The sequence below is a fragment of the Lampris incognitus genome, chromosome 1 (assembly GCF_029633865.1).
Source record: "Lampris incognitus isolate fLamInc1 chromosome 1, fLamInc1.hap2, whole genome shotgun sequence".
NCBI classification, from domain to species: Eukaryota; Metazoa; Chordata; class Actinopteri; order Lampriformes; family Lampridae; genus Lampris; species Lampris incognitus.
The window spans coordinates 129,875,779-129,893,627 of record NC_079211.1 but is presented as its reverse complement, the minus strand read 5'-3'; the positions used below and the strand labels follow the sequence as shown (position 1 = coordinate 129,893,627).

General features: G+C 45.1%; 1 protein-coding gene across 1 annotated transcript in view; it reads right to left on the bottom strand.

Annotated features, from left to right (window-relative positions):
- ncor2 (nuclear receptor corepressor 2) overlaps positions 1–17,849 on the bottom strand; it is a 155,028-nt gene that overhangs the window by 17,442 nt on the left and 119,737 nt on the right. Inside the window, exons 17-25 of the mRNA XM_056294019.1 lie at positions 17,433–17,495; positions 11,579–11,721; positions 11,226–11,364; positions 10,070–10,502; positions 8,870–8,990; positions 8,132–8,390; positions 3,842–4,006; positions 2,025–2,161; positions 353–452 (exon numbers count right to left, since the gene is read on the bottom strand). Coding sequence (XP_056149994.1) covers positions 353–452; positions 2,025–2,161; positions 3,842–4,006; positions 8,132–8,390; positions 8,870–8,990; positions 10,070–10,502; positions 11,226–11,364; positions 11,579–11,721; positions 17,433–17,495 — 1,560 coding nt within the window. The remainder of the gene's footprint in view (positions 1–352; positions 453–2,024; positions 2,162–3,841; positions 4,007–8,131; positions 8,391–8,869; positions 8,991–10,069; positions 10,503–11,225; positions 11,365–11,578; positions 11,722–17,432; positions 17,496–17,849) is intronic.

The following is a 17,849-nucleotide window of genomic DNA, read 5'->3' as shown; positions in this document are numbered from 1 at the left end:
AGAGAGAGAGAGAGAGAGAGAGAGATAAGAGGGCACATGTCCATGCTGGTGTCAGGGACCACAAGACTCGTTATAAAGATGATAAACTACATATCTAATTCACACTTGAGGCATTTAGCTTCCTCCCTTATCTATAGCTGGTAAAAAAAAAATTGTGCAATGAGAAATATTTCCTGTGATATTGTTTTTATCAGGTTCATACAGCACAGAATGCAAAGGACCCAGACAAAGGATGCAACATACACTTGTGTCTCCACAATGATCATATTTGACAAAGAGGTGTGATGTAGGGTGAATAGGAGATGGGATACGGAGTGGGAGTGCTTCAGCCACCCCAGACACTGGGACTTACCAACTTTCCTCTGATCCATCCAAGACAAACCCATTGCTGAAGGTGGGATCTTGCTATGGTCCAGCCCGTGAGCCGGGCTATGCAACTGTACTGGGGTTCCCTGGGGGGAAAAAATGTATTTGGTTTTATTCACAAGTGAATAACAATGACAACATTGCCAAAGATTGGGAATCTGTTTGATACAATTTCTTCTGAATAAATTTGATTAATACAACATAACATTTCTGTGACACCTGTTAAGACTTTTTTCTTGCCATGTGACATTTTCTTTTCCAGGGCCTTGAAAATACACCTTTCAAATTCCATCACTTATTATTCCTGCCAGGTGGGTAAGCCTGGGAGGATTATGCGTTTGGTCGCGCGTGTGTGATTTGTCCACGGCTAATCTCATATACTGCTGGACCTATCAGCCTAAAGATTTTTTTTTTTGCAGTTATGGCTGCATGATCAAGAGCCTGTTGTGGTTACAGTGATTAAAAACCTTTGAAAAATTATTGTTCTTGCTACCGCCGTTCCCTCTTTTCATTCACTCTCTAGCTCGCTCGACCAATGCTGCTCTCTGTTGCTGCCCAATTTAAGTCAACCATGCGCATTCGTGACTCACAGTATACTCACATCGGGCAGCAACACAATCAAAAGTTATTAAAAGAATTTTGATAATCAAAAAAAATGCAAAAGTTATAAAGGAACAACTTGCTCTAGGTTGCAGTCAAAACAGGAAGTGTTGCATATTCTTGTCGCTGTCTGATCTGAGTCTACCGTTGATGTGAGTCACGAATGCACATGGTTGACTTAAATTGCACTGTGAAAGAGAGCAGCACTGGTCGAGCGAGCTGGAGAGTGAATGAAGATGGAGCGGTGGTAGTGAAAACAAACGTTTTTCAAAAGTTTTTAATCACTGAAACCATGAGAGGTTCTTGATCATACAGTCATAACTGCAAAAAAACCTTTAGGCTGATAGGTCCAGTAGTATGTGAGATTAGCCACGGACAAATCACACAAACCCAGCTTTAATATATTATGAAAATAAAGACAGGGTTAGACCCAAATGGTCGCATAGCCAACCTTTTCTTTTTGTAAAGTGCAAATTCATATTAGACTTGTTCGCGTTCATGCAAGGGTCCACCTAGGAGACTGTGCATCTACAGACTGACAGGCAAAACATTTTCAGGAGGTAGATTTTTTTAGCTTGAGCACTGCATGTTAACTGTTTTTTTTTTCCTTCCGTATTTCACTTCAATCGACTTGGGTGCTGCCCAAAAATCTTATAATGGCAGAAAAATACTGATTTTTCTGTCCGTGTGTGCATGTATCTGTCTACTGCTCATCTTACACACTACTGGGCCTGTCAGCCTGATAATGTTTGCGCAGTTATGACTGTATGATCAAGGACCTCTTCTGGTTGCGGTGATTCATTACCTTTTGAAAAAACTGTTTATACCGCAATTGAGTGCTAACCCCTCAGCTGGTTTTTTGCCTCAGTCCGAGCAGCAGAGAAGGGGAGATACACAGGCAGTGCCTCTGTATTTTCCCTTCTCCCGGTAGGCGAAAAAGGGGTGATTTGTCGCCAAGTCTGAACACTGGAAAAGGGGAGATATGCCTGGCGGGGATCTGCACTCTACTGAGTGTACTTCTAGTCTAGATTTGCATTTGTGACATTATGCTGCTATACCTGGGTGATTGATCCCCCTGGCTTGGTGGAGGAGATAAGAGGAGGTGGCTCAGGCATGTGGAGAGGTCTCACTGCTGCAAGCCTGGTACCATCCTGCTGCAGACCAGGGGGTGCAGAATGGCCCACTTGCTGGAACGCTGTAGGAAACAAACAGGTGAGAAATTAGATTATAGGCCTAAAATGTCAGTTTGCTTTCAGTTCAGACAACTTTCAGCTCTCCCAAATTCAGACAAATGGGTGATCTTCGTGAAGGGACTTTCTATATGGCCTATCAGGAGCTTAAGGTAGCGATGCACCAATCCTTTTTTTTTCCCCCCAGTTCCGATCTGATTCAGAAACTTGAATTTGGATATCTGCTGATACCAAAGCTAATTTTTTCTTAAATATTATCGTTGTTGTTGTTGGTATTATGTGTAAGGTACATGAGGCTGTAGTAAACCATATAGAAGTTATTAAAAGAGCAGAAAATACACAAACGGCCATTAAATTTAAAAAATTTCAAAGCAATTATTTGAACTACAGTTTAAGTAGGCTTCACATACCAACAGGTATAGGAGTGTAACTTGTTATGGCAACTCCTTTAATGTGTGTTGGCTGACTTAAAGAGTCAAACTGTGCTTTTTCCCCCCTCTCCAAATTATCCAAATTAATTTAATCTTTTTTTTTTTTTTTTTTTTTTTTTTACAAAAAGGTCTATCCTGTAGTCATTTCATTTTAAAATGCCAGAAAGAATTATATTTTTTAGCTGGTGGAAGACAAAACAACACTGACTAAGTGGTGATCTGTAAAACCAACTGGAAATATGTTGCTCCTGACTAACCGGGTGTTAAGGTGTCTGGTGATATATACACCCAGTCTAGACTGACAGCACTGACCCTGTTCCCTGAAATACAAACACACACACACACACACACACACACACACACACACACACACACACACACACACACACACACACACACACACAGTCTAGACTGAAAGCACTGACCCTGTTCCCTGAAACCTTTACCTTTGTGTATTGTCTGATGCTTGAATATTCTCCAAGCATCAATTAAATCAAAATTGTGACAACAACCTGGATAAAGTGATAGAAGATTGTAAATGTAGTTCTTCACTTGCCCGGTCACTTGCTGTCACCAAGAGCCAGAAGAAAGAGGATGATAACATCTCCATCCTCCTTCTCCTGGCTCTCGGTGATAGGCTGGTCTGCCGCCGCTTCCCCACTGTCACTCTGTGCCTCCTGCCTGGGCTCAGCTGCAGCAGCTGCCAGGGAGGTTATGCACGCAGCAGCGCCACTAACTCAATGCACACTGGGTCCCTCTGATACAATTACTACACAGCTACAGCCATTTTATCTTTCTCTGAATTACTATAGAGTTTAGGAGACTCCAGGTTTACATTTTGTGGGGTTTCATGTGGTCAGCAGCTTCCACATCCCCCACTTCCCGCTCTCTATGCGGGCAAGCAAACTGCTTGTGTCCCATGTCCCCGCAATCAAAACACTTCATACTACCTAAACTTACATATAACATGTTGGCTATGGGCTTAAAATTGCATTGTTACATATTTATAATTCATAAACCTCAGACTATGGAATCTGGATCAGTATGTCGTGGATCGGTAATATCGCTCTGACATCCGATAGGTGAATTACGTCAGTATCGGCACCCGATAACAATATTGGATCGGACCAAACTCTTAACTTAAATAGAAAGTTGTGATTTCAGTTTATACTGAGTGAAAGTGAACTGACCTAAGTCCCATGACATAAAGATATTTATAATTCACATGAAGATGTAGAGCAGTAAGGGACTCACAGTTATAGTGCAGCAGATGCTGGTCATGACTGATCTTAGCCATGTCTCGTGGGGACATGGGGTAGGGGGATAGTACTGGTCGAGCCAAGTTAGAGGTCCTGGGGTCATCTGAGCCAAGTGCCTGCTTCTTGGCATCCCCGTGAGGAGAGAAAGCCCGAGCCTTGTCTGGAACAGTGAAGAGAAAACACGCATGCATGCACACGCACGCACACGCACGCACACACACACACACACACACACACACAGTCAGGACACACAAACAAACAAACAAACAAACAAAAAATCTAACTAGAATCCACCAAACAGAAAGCAGTCCCTTGGCCACTGCTAGCTCTTCACTGTCAAACATGACCATCATCATCATTATTATCAATTAGCAGAGAATGCAGCCAGGCAACACCTGCTTAATCAGCCACCCCATTCTACAGCCAGGGAGTACCTTTGCCGTTGAAAAGTCTACATCAATTCATTGCCAATATTTAGTGTACAGTACATACAGGTAAAACCCAGAGGAGGAGCTGATTAGTAAGTGAGGATTGGAGGAGGGAGGTGTGAAGGGAAGGGGGTTGAACCTTCGCAAATTATGAACTAGAGTCACCTTTTGTTGCTTCCCGGCTTTGAAGGAACACAGACATACCACAACTCATCACAGCAACACAGAATGTCCTTTGGGCATATTACATGAAAGCGACCAGCCAAATGCCAGTAAATGTTGACTATGGCTAGCAGGTTTGTCCATAGTCACATCAACAAACAACTTTTGAAAGGCGCTTTTCCATCTAAAATTCTAAGTTGCTGGCAAAAAGTGACTGAGGAACAGTTACCTTCACCAGTCATAAAAGTTTGTATCCTTCCCTAGACTATCACAACTAATCCTATGATGTGCTTTCTAGTTTTTCACAATCCTCAAGTTTACTGTAGATGCTCTGCACTACACTATACTCCCTTCTGGGTCAACAACAATACCAGATCATTAATCAGTTCCCTCTCCGATTGTGTCCCAGAAACACTCCAACCCCCTCAACACAAGAGAACACTGGCTCAAGGTTAGAGCACATGGCAAGGACCAACTGAGTAAAACTGGATCAGACTACTACAAATGCATCAAATGGGGCACTTTCATTGACACTTATGACTTGGTTTTTTTATTCTAAGGCCCTGTTTAGACCTGGTATTAACATGCATCGTGGGTGATCCAATCACAAGTGGACAACAAATATGTCAGTTCACACCTGGCATTAGAATGCGTCTCCACAGGCATCTCAAGTGGCCACTTATGATCTGATCTCACTTCCCCACTTTATATGCAAATAAACATGTCCAACACAGTGGTAGGGGGTGTGGTTTAGCCTGGGCTGGAAGCAGAGAGAGGGAGTGTGGCTCGCGGGACAGCAGATGCATTAGGGAGGCCTGTTAGTGATCAGCCTCAGGTGTGTCAAACTAACAACCTGTCCCTTAAATACCGCAGTGAAGCTGAGTCCCGGGCTGACTGACTGACACATGGCAGACACATGCAGAATCAGGGCTGAAGGGAGAAAGAGAAAAGGGGAGCCACACGCTCTCAAAGGAGAGAGCGAGGAAACGACTTCAGCACCAGAGTGCACCCGCTCATGCGAGTGAACGAATGAAAGACATTATTAAATAAAGCCTCTGTTAATCGCCTAAAACCGTGTCCACCTTCATTTCGAACCCTCCACCCCATGGCATAGATATGTCACAACCATGTAAATAAACAAGTAAATAAACACGTAATGCACTGAAACACGAGGAGAGAGGAGTCGAAGCAACAGGCATTTAATAAAATGAGACATCCTTGCTCACTTGAGCCTCATTTTAATGCGCTGTCAATTAGTATGACGTATTTCACGTCAGTTTTATTACTGTCAATTATTCTACCAAATTATGTTGTCTTACAAAATTTGAAATGCTCTTACAAAATTACAATAAATCATCCCATAAATGCACTTATTTTCATTTATTTCCATTCCACTTTGTTGTGAAGCACAACACAATTTTAAAAAGTGCTGTGTAAATAAACATTGTTCTGATGAGGATGTAGATCTGTCTGAAAGCCTTCAGACCCCTGACCTGATATATTAATTTAAGAAATAAGCTATTGTGGGTAGTTTCACATGCCATTCACATGGCATGGCAATTAACTGCGTGAATCAGGAGCGTCAGGCTCCAATTATTGTCTTCTTTCATTTTGTGCTCAAAATACAGAGCAAAAGTTGAAACTCATTCTTAAAGTCCAGCTGAAACGGCATTTCAAGGGAGTCTGATTTCCGTATCGTGACGTATTTCCGAGTGAAACAGGATAAACCGGCGGTATATAACACTGGGAGGAATTTGATTTGAATGTGGAAAAGTGAGGGTGTTGCTAGCTTGCTAACTAAATGAATCTTAGCTCTGTGCCACGAAAAGTTGAAGATTGATGGATGGGTGGATGTCATGGTATTACTGTTTGAAATTGGTTGGTTCAAGCCTACATAAGCACGCGTCATTTTGTTTTACAGGAAAAAAACATGATTGTATTTTGATATAAAAATACAAAGAAATTGATTTTTTAATTTTTTTAATTTTTTTGGCATATATTGTTAAATAAGTACAAAATATGACTTGGGATGTGATATAAAAGAGTTAAAAAGGCACCTTTCATTTCATCTCAACTTTAAAACTTGGTACATGGGAAAATGTATATGCCTGGGTTTGTAATTCTTAACCCAAACTCTGTCAGGCTTGACCCAATCACGTCTGTTCAGGTTCAGATTATTTAACTATTCCAGCAGATTATAGAGGGTCGGGCTTTGCACTGCGGTGGATAAATGAACTTAAACCTGAAGTTGAACTTGAATGTGCAAGCAGGTGGGGGCTCTTCCACAGTTGTGGGTCTGATGTGTGTCAGAAATCACAGATGAGTTAGAAAAAAGAAAAACGAAACCCAGAGGAGGCTTTGGTGAAACAAGCATCAGGTAGACAGCCTATGTTTTATGTTCACTAAACAGCTGTTTTATGGCCTACCTGCAGTTCAGTTTGCATTTCGTCCATCACCTCTGACAGTTCAGCTGTGCTAAGCAGGATCATGCAAGATATTTTTTCTATTACATATTATTTATATTGCTTACGCAGAGGATGTCAGTTTACTAGGTGGTCTTTCAAAGCGGCTTGGGACAGGTGTGTGTTTACACTTCAAATGCGATGTGGACAAATGTGTCCTAGGCCACCTCCGAATGTGGCCTGAGCAATCGGCTCTCAAGACGCATTGAGAACGCATTGAGTGCATTCACACCTATACTTAGACTGTCCACTTGTGATCAGATCACCTAAGACACATGTTAATACCAGGTCTAAACAGGGCGTAAGATCTATTTGGTGCCAACCTAATGTACTGGTATTATAAGCCAGAGTATCCTTTGATGGTATAAGCATCTCTCAAAGGTTCATATAATCAGTCAAGTGTAGCATGATATTGTCTGATACAACCTACAAATATGCAGTGAGAGTGCGCATCCTGTGAAAAAAAAGGAATGATGGCAGGGGAAAAGAAAGTAATGGAGTGCCTGAGGAGGGAAGAAGAGGGATGCAATCAGAAAGAAATAACCGGGCGTGTCCAGGTGGCGTAGTGATCTATTCCATTGCCTACCAACACAGGGATTGCCAGTTCGAATCCCTGTGTTACCTTCGGCTTGGTCGGGTGTCTCTACAGGCACAATTGGCCGTGTCTGCGGTTGGCAAGCCAGATGTGAGTATGTGTCCTGGTCGCTGCACTAGCGCCTCCTCTGGTTGGTCAGGGTGCCTGTTCAGGGGGGAGGGGGAACTGGGGCGTGACCCTCCCATGTGCTAAGTTCCCCCTGGCGAAATGCTTCACGGTCAGGTGAAAAGAAGCGGCTAGTGACTCTACATGTATTGGAGGAGGCATGTGGTAGAATGCAGCCCTCCCCAGATCGGCAGAGGGGGTGGAGCAGCAACCGGAACAGCTCGGAAGAGTGGGGTAATTGGCCGGATACAATTGGGGAGAAAAAGATGGGAAATCCGGGGGAAAAAGAAAGAAAGAAATAACCACCAGCCAAAATTGCTGCTGTGGTACCATGTTTACATCAGCAAACACTTAAGCAAGAAACCTACTATCCTTTGGAGGTCCAATACATTCTTATGGCTCGATGGATGGTGAAACATTAGTGGTGTTGGTTTATTTTGGCTATTCACCAACTATCAAGTGCATTAGTCATGTCACATTTCACATGTCAGTGAAAATAAAAAGAGCTCCTACCCTGACAGGGCAGAGCTTACCATCCTTGTCGTTGGTGGAGGGGCTGCGTGGCCGGACACGGGGGCTGCTGCTACAGAGGCTCTCTCTATCCGGCTGCACTGGATAAGGCTGCTGTTTGCCTGGTTGGCCCTGGAGTTGCTGTTGCTGCTGTTTGGACTCCTGGGAGGACTCTCCGTGAGCCATGGTGATCTGCTGCTGGTACAGTGCAAGGGCATGAGGGGGCAGCACGGTCTTACCACATCCACCCCGCTGGCCAGCTTGCACAGACACCTCTGGCATCTACGGGGACAGAGAGTGGGAAGGAGAGACGGATGGAGGAAGAACTAATTATACATACACAACACACAAGCAAATGCTTACTTGGCAAATACATGGGCAATGCGCAGTTCTCTCTAATGTCTGGCATCGTTTTTCTTCCCCATCAGTCAACCTTTCTACTGCTTCTCCATCTGCCTTGCTTATCTCATGTAAATATGACTTCATTTCAGCTGTCACATTGAAATCTCTGTAAGCTGATAAGACAGGGGGCTTACCTTGATACCACTGTGTGTGTGTGTGTGTGTGTGTGTGTGTGTGTGTGTGTGTGTGCGTGCGCGCATGTGTGCACGTACATGCACCCTTACTGAGTCTGCCTGGGTCAAATATTCTTTCTTCAAAGAGGTGAATTGAGATGCTCCCAAACTCACTGCTGCATGTATGAAGTGTGAAAAGGAAATATATATGGTACACAAAAAAAATCAGTTTAAGTCGTGACTCACAATAGGTGGGATAGCAGCAGCCCTCTGTTTGAGCTGCTTCAGGTCCATGGGCTTCTGCAAGGGGGATGAGATGACTCCATCATGACTGTAGTTTAGCAGGCTGGGCCTTGGAGAAGTCATTCTGAACATACAAAGAAAATGGAAGGAATGAGAAGAGCACTGGAAGCAGAGCACTGAATTTCCCTTTCACCGTTGCTGCCAATGGACACAGCACATTCCTTAATATGGCCACAGAGAGCTTTCTCCTGTTTACTTTTGTCATAAACAGAGACTGACCCTGACTAGAATATCACGTTAGAAAAAAAACACAGACCAGTGGTTCTGATTGTGTTTCTATTCTACATGCTGAGCCCCCCCCCCCATCAGCAGATACAGAAACATACACTCATTTATATTCCCACTTACTGATACTGTACTCAGGGATGTGTACAGGACAAGACAAAAGCACAAAAATGGGGTAAACAGGAATGCTCATTAAAAATGAATCGGTCATGTGTCCACAAATCCTGAACCTTTCGGGGGGGGGGGGGTCAACAAAGGGAAAAATCCTATCCTTGTAGAACACACATTGTAACAGGGACAAGGCATAAAATGAAGAAAGGAAATACACTTAAATTTGAGCACACCAACACAGGCTTGCAGTCACACTCACACAATGTTTGCTTTGGCACAGACAGAAACGTTTCTCTTCAGCCCTGCCAGTACATGTAGTCTGCTGTCATGGAAAAAAATGAACAAACACCACACAAACACAACACTAATCACACCACACTCAATCACTCACCCACACACATACACTTCTTGTGCTACATTCAGACATGCATATCGACATTTCACATTAGTAGGAACACAGAATACGAACAGAATCTCAGGCTGATAAGGAGAAAGAAAGCAATTCGCTGTGTACACACATGTACAAGGCTTGCCAAATATGGCTTCACTGCTGCTGACTGTAGCTAGGCAACCAATAACACTTGAAAACCGTCTCTGCTCTACTGACTGATTTATGCTGTGGTAGTCCACAGATTTAGGATATCTAGGGGAACAGTTGCCCAGGGTCCAACTCTGACCCTTACTTCCAGAGTCTCATTCAGGACCAGGGATGTGACCAGAAACTGAATAAGAATCGGACATTGTCATGTGCATCTTAAAAACCTAGGGAAAAAAGAAACTATTTCTCTACAATCTCTGAGGTCCTACCTGCTCTTGTCTGTGTTGTCCGTTTCTTCCACCTCATCCGCGCTGCAGGTAGCGCTAGAATCGCTGTCCCCATGGGAGCCTATCTTGGCCCCATGGTCCCTCTTGGAGGATTTAGTGGAGCTCTTGACTTCCTCTGTCTCTATGGGGGGAGGTTTCTTGTCTGTGGAGTCACTAGGTGGCAGTGGAAGCTGGTGCTGCTCCTTGCTAGACTCGCCTTCCTCAGTCTTCAGTTCCTGCTTGATAACCCTTTCCCCATCTCCATGGCTCAGGGGCTTCTCATCCCCTGCCTGGCCTGCGTCTGAGCAGGCCACCTCTTTTTCCGCGCTGTTGGAGCTGGACTTAGCCCTACCGGAAGCCTCCTCTTTAGTCTTGCTGTCCTCTGAGGAGCGCGGCGAGGGTAGACTCTCTGTGTCCGAACTGTTGTTGGCTCCACCTGGCAAGGGCAGGGGACAAAGGGAAGATGGCAGCAACAAATAAGAGAAGATTGTGCTCGTACTGTAAATCAAGTTACATCCCTTCAATTCTTCTCTCCCTTCCATCTCCTTCCTGTCTCTTTGTGCTGATCCAGATTCTTCAAAGTGCCACTTTCCACCTAATCAGGTTTCACTGCACAATGAAGATAATACAATACCAATTTGGATGATGGACAAAATCCCCTGGGGCTTCAGCGCTGTATTGTGGAATAGAGACCATATATGAATATAAACAAACTACACCAAGATTCTCAGGGTTCTATTATATTTGCCGGTGGGGAATATGATTCTTTGAGGCAACAGTGAGCACCTTCATTCTAAAGTCCCAAGCAGCGCAATACTTTTCACATCATGTAGTTGGATAATAAACAACCATGGTTTTATTTACCAAATATGAAATCAATGCTGACTCAGGCAACTTTGTTTATGTTTCTTTCTTACTTCAAAATTACGCCAGGTCATGAAAAACAAACATATCCATACTTACGTACATCCATTATACTTGTCCAGCTCAGGGTATAAAGCAATGTGCTCCAAAACATAATGTGTGTTAACCGAAACTGTTAAATTAATAATTATTGTAGTTAAACTAAACCTCACCTTACTTTGAGAGAGACTACAAGTTTCGGTTTTTACAGTGTTTTGCTTTTGGTCGGTGACTTATTGAGTTGGTATCCACCTACCTTCTCCATCCTCGGGGGCCTCTTCTTCATTGCCGCTGGCCCCGGAGCCCTCCATCTCCTCCTCCTCCGCTGCAGACGGGGCACTGGCCTCCTCACTCTGCGGTGCTTTGCCCTTACGCCGAGCTTTACGCTCTTTCTCCTGGATCAAAACAAACACTAACTCAAAAACGAGGAATTGGGGGCCAACTCTCCAGCAGAAAGCTACGATCACAAGTCTACATTTTACAAACACAACAGGATTCTCTTTGCCTACAGTATCTTGCAGTGACCACCAGCTTCAGGTGATCGCTGCTCTTTAAAAACAAAAAAACAAAAACAAAAGTGTTTGGTCTGTAACTCTTACAGAGTCTTACCGATTTTATTTTATGCTGCTGCAGAATCTCATCCAATTTCTGCCTCTTCTTATAGTTGAAATAGAAGTTCTTGCACTGGGACACGGTTTTGGAGCCCACCATTTTAGCAATGGCAGACCAGTTCCTACCATACTGGAGAAGGCCTGGAATAAAAAGACAGCATGATCCGGACATGGGACCATCGGACGGCAGCACGAACATACAGACACAAACATCACATAAAAGATCACACAATTTTTGAATGCATGTGCAAAAAATTAAATAATCTGATGATGGCTGAGCATAGGTAGCATTTTGGTTTATTGATAGTAACAATCTAAAGTCACCCTTTGTTGGGAGTGCAGCACACTGGAGTCTCCTTCCTACGTTACCACATCTCTCAATACCATCATCAAAACAGCTGTTGTAGAACTGTAGTCCAGCCGAAAGCCCAACAAAGACAACACATCTCTCAGTAGCAGTATGGCTTGCTGCCATGTGCTTCGTAAGCTTTTTTTTGGGGGGGGGGGAGAGAGGGGGAGAGAGAGAGAGAGAGAGAGAGAGAGAGAGAGAGAGAGAGAGAGAGAGAGAGAGAGAGAGAGAGAGAGAGAGAGAGAGAGAGAGAGAGAGAGAGAGAGGAGAGAGAGAGAGAGAGAGAGAGGAGAGAGAGAAAGAGAGAGAGAGAGAGAGATGGGGGGGAAAGCCAAGGACTGTCAGTCCGACTAATGACATCACCAACTCTCCCCACTGGGGTCACTGTGTGTCACATTCTGTCCGACTTTGATGTGACCCAATTCCAAGAAGCCCTAGTCCTTTACCCAGTCAACCACATGATTGCACCTTACAAAGAGTCCAGAGGCACCCACTGGGCTTGAGCTGTGATAGATCAACCTGTCATGGGATGCACATACACTACTTCTCTGTCTGTGTGCGTGCATGTGTGTGTTGAACAGGAGGAAAGAAAGAGTAGTCTGAGTGAAAGTGAGTGAGTTAGAAAGACAGTGTACAATGTGCTCCAGTTTTTCCCCCAAAGGTCTGCAGTCAGCTAAGGGCAGCTCATTAACAGTGTGTGCTGCAAGGCTCTTAGCTTACGCCACCCACTCATTTCTTGTGCCAGCCTGACAGCTCCTAGGACAAGCTCTCAAAGGGGGAGTGCCGTTATCAGTGGGCAGTGAGCAAACACCTCCTGGGACAACCTTGGACATGGGTTCAGAGATCTCTGCATCTATAGCTTAATGGAGGTGGTAGGAAAACACGCCCACCTCTGCTCCACAGGCGAGCAGTATGCAACCCTATCATTCATGTTCCCCTCTTATTCACAGCAAAGACAATTTTTTTTAAGAGTTAGCAAAAGAAAGTGCAATAAAGCTACAATCAGCAATCCACATTTTTCACAAGCCCTGATATGGCAATAGGGTTAAGCAGAAAATAAGTTGGAATACTAGGCAGCTAAATGCCTCATTCTGTTTTTTCATTATTTCTTGATTTTAGCTGTCTGTAAGTTCTGGTTCCATGACAATACCCAAAAAGTTCTGTTTAACATGTGTGGGGATAGTCAATATCAAGATGCATATAAATCATGTTATCCCAAATAAGACTGCAACCAGTACAAGGTAGTATTGAGAAAACTGTATGCAAACTGGTTTTCATCGCAACCCATCCTCTGCAATGTATTTATCTCTGTATCTAACATAAGTCTACAGAACCTCTGTTACACACCTACTGATAAAAAGAAAATTTCTGCCAAAAAAGGCAAGAAACCACACTTCAACTAGCAAATGTGGGGAGAAGTGGGAGCACTCACTGCCGTGCCAAAAAGATATCAATGCCAGTATAAAAAGGATCTACCGTTACATGCAAAGGTAATCTTCAAGTCTGAGCAGTTGCTGTGTAACAGCCGCTACGCACCTACAACTTGTCAAGTGTTGAAGTGAAGTGAGTATTTTGGCTGAAATATTCATTAATGCCATGGAAAGTGAGGCCAGGCAGGCCTCTCCATGCAAGAGAAAAAGAAAGGAGCACTGGTCGTCCTGACTCATTCTAAGAGGAGTGGGACATGTGATCAACACCTATTAACTTTTTACAGCCTACCACCAATGAGGTGGGAGGGACAACTTAACGGCAAACAAGACAGTCAGAAACCCTATACTATGTCATAACACATGCGCGTGCGCACACGCACAACCACCCCAGTTATGGACCTGAAGCAATGTCACTGCAGTTTGGTTCACTGAGAGTCAAGGGTCAGTTGGCTATGACCACTAGTCCTATCCAGTCCATTCCATTCACTTTTATGTAAACACAAGAACAACAATCCCAAGCAACTCCAGTTCCAATGGCCTCAGGGCCCAGTCACTAACAACATTGCATGGAGCCATCAGCCAATCAGCTGCAGCAATACTGAAGCAGGTGGTATCACATCAACATCCAATCAAGAGTATGCATTTCCATTAGCCCCTCCCAGTGATAGTGATGATCCAATCCACACCTGGAATGTCAGGAGAGCGGCTGCCCGCGGCTGCCCCTGTCTTTCACGTGCCTGTCACTTTGCGTGCCCCCTGGTGCCCCTGCTCTGGATCGTGCTATCAGGCTGTCTGATCTCCAGAGACGCGGCAGGAAAGCACTTCAGGCTGGGCGTTCCCGATCCAGTACAGAGGGAAAGAAAACAGGGCAGCCTCGGCACTCCTCCTTCCTGCAGGCTTTGATACTTGAGCTGGTGTCAGGTTGACATGCTCCAAACAGCACATGCTCCTGGCCTCTCCCCTCCTTTTTGGCCCCTCACTTCTTTTTCCTCTCTCTCTTCCACTCACCCTCCGTCTCCCTGTGTTTCTATTAGGGCTAGTCCGTTCCTCTCAGCCGTGTCTCTCCCCAATGGCGGTTGTCTGGGAAGACTTCCACAGGAAAGTGGGACTGTGGGGCGGTGCTACATGCTCAGCCTCTCTCTCCCCTCATCTGATCTCTCCTCTATCTCTCGCTCGCCCCCCCCCCCATCTGTCCCTCCCCCTGCCTCACTCTGCCAGCAGGCAGAGCTGCGCGCACACACACACACACACACACACACACACGTACCTCACACAAATGCATGAGTGAGTGAACACTGACTCAACCTCTTTCTCTCTGTCTCACTTGTTAATACTCTAGCAAACACACACATACACACACATACACACACACTCAGCCAGTCTGAGGGTAAACAGAGAAGAGAGGAGGCAAGAGGAGAGTGAAAGAGAGCAAGAGAAGGACAGAGGGCACACGCAAGAGACAGAGAGAGAGAGAGAGAGAGAGAGAGAGAGAGAGAGAGAGAGAGATAGAGAGAGAGAGAGAGAGAGAGAGAGAGAGAGAGAGAGAGAGATGATGTTGATACCATGAGAAAGCATAATAGGCTTTCACATTTTTTCCTGACTGACCTGCTTTTCATCTTGAATGTGACCTCCCTCCAGTCTACAACAACACAGTGTGAGGGAGAGAGAACGCGACTGGGGAAAGGAGATGCTTGCCAAATCTTCCACAGTTCCTGCCAATATGGGCCTATGCCATATCCCATTCCAGAGAGAGAGACAGATACAGAGACAGACAGAGAGAGAGAGAACCCTCTGCACTGATGTAGTCCTCTACCAACCTGCTGGTCCTATAAATGGGCTCAAAGAGAGCAGGCAGAGGGGGGCCATTATCCAGCTGTCTGCCTGCACCCAAGCAAAGCCTGCCAGATTAATGCACTTACATAAACGCTAGCCAAGGAGTGCAGACACACACACACACACACACAAAACACAAAGACACATGCTCAACACAGACACACTGCTCTGACTGGTAATTAAGCCTGCACACAGGGTCTACCTTTAACAAAACATATTACATACGCTAGGAAAGCTGCAGGACGTAGGAAAGAGGCTTTAAAAAGCCTGGCCATCCCTCGTTTAAGAAGTCTGTTTTTATCAGTAGTGAAGACAAGAGCAACCCATCACTGGGTTTGGTCAAGCCAGCATCGAAGGGAAGCCCTGGCCCCAACATGCTGAAATGCCGATGTCCTGCCAGTTACAGTAAATGCCATTATCAAGATCTGTTTTGCACAAAGGGCTAACAGATAAGCATCAGGACACATAAGCCTCATTAAACATATGCTGGAAAAGTGCCAGATGGGCATGCACCTTGCCTGGCATATCAAAGACATGCATGTTAAGGTTAATGCTCCTGTCAGTGCCCCTGACCGAGGCATGGCAAGAAGCGCTGGGAGTTGGTCCCTAGGGCGCCGCACGGTGGCTGCCCATTGCTCCTAGCTACACAGCTGCCCACTGCTTCCAGCAAGTGTTGGGATGGGTTAAAATGCAGAAAAAGAATTTCCCCCACGGGGATTAACAAAAAGTACACCTTATCTTTATATCTCAGGTTAAGTGAAATACAGTGTGTGATCAAGATACACCCACCTAAAGTCTCACTGAAAAAGAGCCCTTGGAAGGGGAATCCCTTCCGGCAGGTGTTGGGTTCAGTGTAGTTACAGACTGATGAAAAATGGCAGAACCCACTCCTCCTCCTCAGCCCCAACCCATACCCTTACCCCCTTGGCTCTGTGGCTGGGGCCCTGCTGTTATGGTTCATAAGCCCTTCACAGAAGCCCCACTCCCACCGAGCTGCCAGGCAAATCCCCTGGGATGGAGCGCCCCACTAATCCCACTGCAGGAGAATGGAATTGAAGACATTAACAAGGATTACTACACAGGGCCCATGTTCAAACTGGGCCAGCACCAGTCATCACAAATCACCCATTCGACTACAGGAGAAAACACACACACTTGCACACACAAGCATGCCGAGAGATGGACATAACACAACACCCCTTAAACTCCTCAGGTTTCGATATCAGATTCATGCTGATAGGAACTTGTAATAGGCACATCTGCGAGACGGGTGGCATGGGCCCAGGTTAGATAAATCAGCAGTACAACTGACAGCCACATAGGGCACAGTGACACGTCATCTAGAAGAGGCCATAAAGCCACACAGCTCACACTGAAATCGTGTTTAGTCATTTGCAAAGAGGAGCATTAGATATTATCCATTCCGTATTTCATGAAGAAAGAAACAACACAGAAAATGGCAAGAGGGCAAAATGCATTTGGATAGCCAAGTTCTATCAAAATGTGTACACTGCTCAGGCTAACATTTTCTGACCTTAATGACAATGTTCTTTTTTCATTATTAGAGTTATGGTAGAGTAATGCGTTTATATATCTTACCCCTACACCTGGCAGTTCCAGACCCCTTTAACCTTGTATATTTAAATATGTCTTTTAAAACTATAACACAAATGTGAACCACATCTGATCACCCACCAATGTACCAGATCAGTAGGAAATCTTTGTCCAAGGGGCAGTAAGCCTGGGAAACCCCTTACGGTGAAGAGCTGGACTGAGCTGGGGACTGAGATGTGTACACTGCACGTAATGCCAAACACAGCGCCAGTGCAGGAGCAGAATACGGGGCTCCTCTGTGCATCAGCCACAGGCTCTGCTGCCAAGTAGTCTTCAGTCAGAGACAATAAACAGACCAAGTTAATGACTCCTTTGGTTCGAGGGGTTGGCTGATAAGGGACACACTTCCTTGATAAAAGGATCCTGGGGTTGGAGTCTGCAGGCCAACTTGACCCAGAGAGATGAGGTAGAGTTCCAGAGAGCAATGGCCCCAGCTCAGGCAGACAGACAGACAGATAGGCTTTTCAGCACGTGGTGGCCGCCTGCCTTATGAACAGGAAGTCACAGCCACATCACTGCTTTTGAACAAACACCGCTGCAGTTCTTTCCTTTGTCAAATCTTATTTTAAATGATAAAAGCAATGAAATTACACTTCACACATAGAGGAAAGTTGCATTTGTATTACCTTTTTTGGCAGTTTCCATCTCTTCCTCAGTCCATCGAGAGCTCTCGTTCATCTCCAGATTGGCTGAAAGGCAAAAAAAAAAAAAAAAAAAAGAACCACTAAGTTACAGGGGGAAGGAGGGGGGACTGCAGGGAAGCATAATTGTCAGTCAGTTAGGGAGTGACTGAGAAGAGGAAGGGAGAAAGAGAGAAAGAATAAAAATAAGAAAGGCCGTTGGGGGCAGGGGAACCTTTGGTGCTCGCTACTGAGGTGCTGCAGCGTGGGTTGTTAGGGACTGTTTGTTTTACGTGGAGGAAGCAGGAAACCCAGGAGAAATGTCAGTTAATGATTATAGACATAACAATTGGCTTCTCTAGCTGTGTGCACCACAAGCCAGGCTGACCCTGGCCTGTTTGGCAGACAGCAGAGCAGGCGCTT